General features: G+C 40.8%; 1 protein-coding gene across 2 annotated transcripts in view; it reads right to left on the bottom strand.

Annotated features, from left to right (window-relative positions):
- The window catches only part of LOC138026078 (serine/threonine-protein kinase Pink1, mitochondrial-like), a 110594-nt gene that overhangs the window by 100083 nt on the left and 5511 nt on the right, over positions 1–5000 (bottom strand). Inside the window, exons 10-13 of one of the 2 annotated variants that reach the window (XM_068873271.1) lie at positions 3501–3555; positions 2874–2985; positions 1569–1730; positions 955–1018 (exon numbers count right to left, since the gene is read on the bottom strand). In XM_068873271.1, coding sequence (XP_068729372.1) covers positions 955–1018; positions 1569–1730; positions 2874–2985; positions 3501–3555 — 393 coding nt within the window. The remainder of the gene's footprint in view (positions 1–954; positions 1019–1568; positions 1731–2873; positions 2986–3500; positions 3556–5000) is intronic. The other variant, XM_068873278.1, reaches the window with a different exon arrangement.

The following is a 5000-nucleotide window of genomic DNA, read 5'->3' as shown; positions in this document are numbered from 1 at the left end:
CAGCTCCTTCGGCCCGACCTCGTTGAGCTGCGCCCTTAGTAATTCAGTCTCCGACTGCGAGAAAGGGCGATTAGCAGATCAGATCTTTATCTTTATCTTTATAACTACATCAGTGCATCATGAACAAAAGACTCTACTTTTTCTGAAGTTCTGGTGAGTTGAAAGGCAATCGCGACGGGCGCGAGAAGAGAAGTGAAAGAGAGGTTTTGCAAAAGTCTAGGTGATAGAGTCACTTTCAATCGAGTGTCGTAAAACCAAAACCAAAATAATTACTTTGGTCAATCAAAAAGGACGGAGACAATCCAGTAAACCAATCAAACCTCACGCGCGAGCCACGATTGGTTTTGGTTTCACTTCTGATTGGTTGAAAAAGTGGCGCGAGAACTTTGAACCAATCACTGAATGAAGTAGAGCGAGTTTCAATCGAGTGCCGTAAAACCAAAACCAAAGTAATTACTTTGGCCAATCAAAAGGGTCGGAGACAATCCAGTAAACCAATCAAAACTCGAAGTTAGTACACTTAGGCAACACAAAGCGCGAGAAAATGTGCACGCGCAAGCAACAATTGGTTTTGGTTTCACTTGTTATTGGTTGAAAAAATGGCGGGAGAACTTTCAACCAATCAATGAGTGAAGTAAATAAAAAACCAAAGCAATTCGCGAATTATTTTCGACACTCAATTGAAAACCGCTCTATAATAACAATTTGGGTTTTTGGCAAAAAATCAAAGAAACTTGTTTAATTTTTACTTCATTTCTTGCCTGTTGGCTAACGATATCGAGCAACGTCTGCAAAGAGGGGGAAAATTTGGAATAAGAGAATTTCATTTCTTTTCTCACAAGCCGCATTCGTTGAACGTTAAGGTGATGTTAAATCTACGCCAAGTACTCTCGGCGCTTGCTCGAAACTGCATCCGCTTGCATGAAAAATGCCAAAATCTTTCTTCCAACTTACCTGGTCCTCAGAAGTAAACGTTCTTGTAGAGGTGAGCACCCGAAATGAAAGACAAATGAGCCACCTACCGAAAGAACAAACAATCGGTTTTGCTCTATATGAAATACACAATACTTCAACCAAGTTAGTATCATTTACTTAACGACTTTCGAGAGCCGTACTGTGATTTACTGTCGCACTTTTCCAACAAAAAAGAGCCATTACTTAGTACTTTTGGTAATCTAATCGCACGGAAGCGGAGACCAAGCGAGATGTGCCGTAAAATGTGGACGGCTAAATTAGCCAGTCATCACCCGCGAATTATGTGCAAGGTATAATGAAACAGATCCAAGCCACCTTTTCCTTGCAGTAAAATCATCTGCACTGGGAAAACAAAAATTCGTGTACAAGCAAATCAACGCATCAACGATGAAATGATATATGAAATGAATCATATGAAATGATGCTCGCAGTTATGAACGCAATTTTTGCAATGGCGTAAAGAAGCCTGAAAAATTCAGGACTTCAACGGTATCAAGGCATATAGGTGGATTTGAAGCCATGTTTATGCCGTTGTTTCCTTACTGTTTATGTCTAAAAATTTGACACAAATTCGGTTTTTAATGACCACCAACCTGTTAATGTCGATAACAGCCACGTTACTGTTCGGCTGAAGCCATTCAGCAGGAGCCCAGAGTATGAGAGCCAGCATAACGGTTGCCATATCAGCGGTTATTCTTTCAGAAGGGTCTCTTTTAAGGAGCCAGTTAACAACCTTCTTTACTCCTAATTGGGCACTGTCAGATGCGAAATTGAAAATGATAAGAGTTGCGGATCGTCGATTAACGGAATTCCGAGAGATTTAGCATCGTGTTCACGGCAATTCGGGCTAAAACGTGCGTTTTGCCAAAAAATGAAAGGAGGTAGTTTGATTTTAGATCACAAATATCGAGTAACTTCCCGAAGAGGGAAACAAGTAAGTCTAAGAAAATTGAAATATGTTTACATAGCTGAAATGCAGGTCATAAATGGTCCGTTTCGTCTATAACGCGCACCTCATATATTAACCTCTTACTAACCCTGCGCGAGGGCTTTTAATGGGGAATATTGGCCCGAGGTCGTGCCAGTACGGTCCGAGCGCAGCGTTGTCCGTACAAACAATACCGAGGACCAATATTCCCCAGTACGGCCCCGAGCAATTGAGGATAGTAAGTTCCTCCCATAACCTTAATCGTGTGCCTGGATGTCTCTAAGTATGCGACTATGAGAGTCTCTCTCTCTCAAACAAGAAATCTCATGATATGGTATTCAACCGCCTCTCTCCCCTGTACTACCCCTGTTGGGAACGGACTCTCTCAAGAGCTTGGTCATTCCCCAAACGTTACGGCCTTTAGTTCTAGGGTGAATGCGTGGTGAAGTCGACCTGACCTCAACTGGCTTTTGCAGCTAGTAGGCATTAATCCCCAACCCACCGGGGGGGGGACTCCCATATAAAAAGGGGAAGGATGCTCGTCGTCTCGCTTAGGGGTGTAAAGCTTGGATTTTGGTCTCACTTAGGATGTTCTGGGCAAAACGCAATCATATGTAGCCGTGAAGGTTTCCTTTAGGGTTACGCGCAAAGAAATATAAAAGTGCTCATTGACACTTTTACTGCTTCACGTAGGTGAAAGTACTAGATGATAATGTCCTTGCCATCATTAAAAGTCATCGTATTTTTTAGTTCTCTGTGTTTTAATATGGTCTCTTTTAGGGGTAAAAAAAACCTGGGTCACACCCAGAGAGTTTCCCCAGAGTCCTGCCGTTTCCCGAGACGAAGTGCTCATTTTGTTCAGTGAAAAGCTAGGTATATAACAATGGTTATTCTTTCAGGAAGACAAAATTTAGAGTGATCACCAAAATTTACTAAGCCCTAGGAGAATATACACAATGTGTTTACTCACTGTTCAAGTAAAGGAACTTGTTCATCTTGGTATGTTCTGCTGTCCAATCCACTGCCACCAAAGGGGTTTTTGTCACCAAATAGTTCATAACTGATAGCTCCTGCTGCCCATGCTAATGCAAACAAAAAAAAAAACTTAAAACTTGGCATCCCCTCTAGTAGATGTATGGAATTTATAATAATATAAATTTTAAACATATATTATTATTATTATAACTGATGGGCTGGAGGGAGATGCTTAACAGAGAAGATGCTTAACAGAGAAGTGGATCCCATGCTTACCTAGCCCTTTAACTCCCAGTGGCCACTTACAGATTTTACCCTGTCTAATGCCAGACGAATCATTTTACCTGTCAATGGGGGCCCCCTTGGGCCTTAAAGGGCTAGCCCACATACAGCCAGTGGACAGGGGGGGATTTGAACACACAATGCAGCAACCAGCCTCCCTTGTGCTGCATGATCTTCCAAAGAGAAACTTTGAATTATTTAAAGTGCTTCTGCTGGCAATAGGAAAAAGTAAACATTGTTTCATTGTATTCTCAATGCGCTTATCAACTGAAACACAGCTCAATCAAATCTTACACATAACCTTCCTACAGGAATTTTGATGTACTGGTGCAGCACTTACCATCAGATTTGGTGTAATCAAGCACAGCATTCTTGCCAGGAACAGCACAGGCAATCTGAGAATTCAAAACAACCATAAAGAACACACTTTGAAAGGCATCCAAAGAAGGATAAGGATGTGTTAAAAGGACACACACTTAATGCTTCAATATTGGAAAGAGCTGCCAAGGCTTGAACAAGGCAACACAATTGTTGGCTGAGGAAATGCAGGAGAGGAGGCTTCTAGGGGTTTAAACATGAAGACACGGTTATGTATAAAAGGGGTTTGTTTCACACTCTGCATCTGTTTGAATTCATTCAAGCACAACTGATTATCCAAGATGGCATTCAACAAACAAAAACAAAGAGATGGAATGTAAGGAAAAGGGATGGGGAATTTCAAAAAAGAGGATGACTAGAGCATAATCAGTTTGACCTAATAGCTACAGCTGTAAGATAGGGACGTGGAACAAGTTTGCCAAGATAGGCACCTGGCACTACTCCGCTTATGTTTGTTACATTTCGACTCATTTCGCTTTCTTACCATTCTGTGTGCATATGACACAAGTTGAACTGTGTTAAGACCAATTAAACCAATGTCCTTGTGAAATAGATGCACTCCTACATTTTACGACAGACAGCACCACATATCTTAGTGCAGACACATTGCCATTAGGGGCTTTTTATGGCACAAATTACCATAGAACTCTGTATGCGACCACAGTGGATTTTGACAAATCATCCACATATACCCAAGATACCATTCTTTTAATGTATGTCTTCATGTTAAAAGGGACACTGCCATGAATTGTTGCTCAATTAAATGAAGTTCAATAAGGTTGTGGCTGACTAAGTTGTAATAATGGCTATCATTACTGGTGGGGAGATCACATACAATGTACCTCTTCAGTCACGTAACCTTGGTATCTATAGTGTACCCTTGAACAATGTTGTCCTGGAGGTCATTATTCAGAGCTTCCATACATAATTGTCTTTTTATTTTTTAAAACTGCTATATTTTGAAATACTTTTGTGTTTTGGGTGTGCTGCATGTGACGTAACCAATGGCTCACCATAGGTCTCTTAGGATTGGCTATTGCGAAAACACCCACAAAAACTCCCCTGGGAGGTGCTTCTAGAAATACAAAGATATGGGACAGGGTTGACTCAGAGAGTTAATGGAAGATGTAGGCTTGGGGTAATGGGCTCCTCAGTTGGCTTAAAGTTTCAAAAAAGGTAACAAAGAACATTGTGAATTCAAGCCTATTCTCAAGTCCTGCAAGAAGTCCAGTAACAGTTTTCATCTGTTAGGATCGCATGACCAAACAAGTTCAGTTCAGTTCAGTTTATTTGATTTGTGCCACTTTTGTTATGTTAAATTGAAAAAAAAGATATGTTAAACTACAAGAGATATTAACTAATCCACAAAAAAAAACCCTAAGGTGAGGATGCCCATATACATGTAGAAACCATTTGAGCTTATTCGGGCTTCAGGCACCTCAAGAAAAATACAAATATACAA

Source organism: Montipora capricornis, chromosome 2 (assembly GCF_036669925.1).
Source record: "Montipora capricornis isolate CH-2021 chromosome 2, ASM3666992v2, whole genome shotgun sequence".
In the NCBI taxonomy this organism is placed as follows: Eukaryota; Metazoa; Cnidaria; class Anthozoa; order Scleractinia; family Acroporidae; genus Montipora; species Montipora capricornis.
Note: the sequence above shows the minus strand (reverse complement) of the source record. Positions and strands in the feature narration are given on the sequence as shown.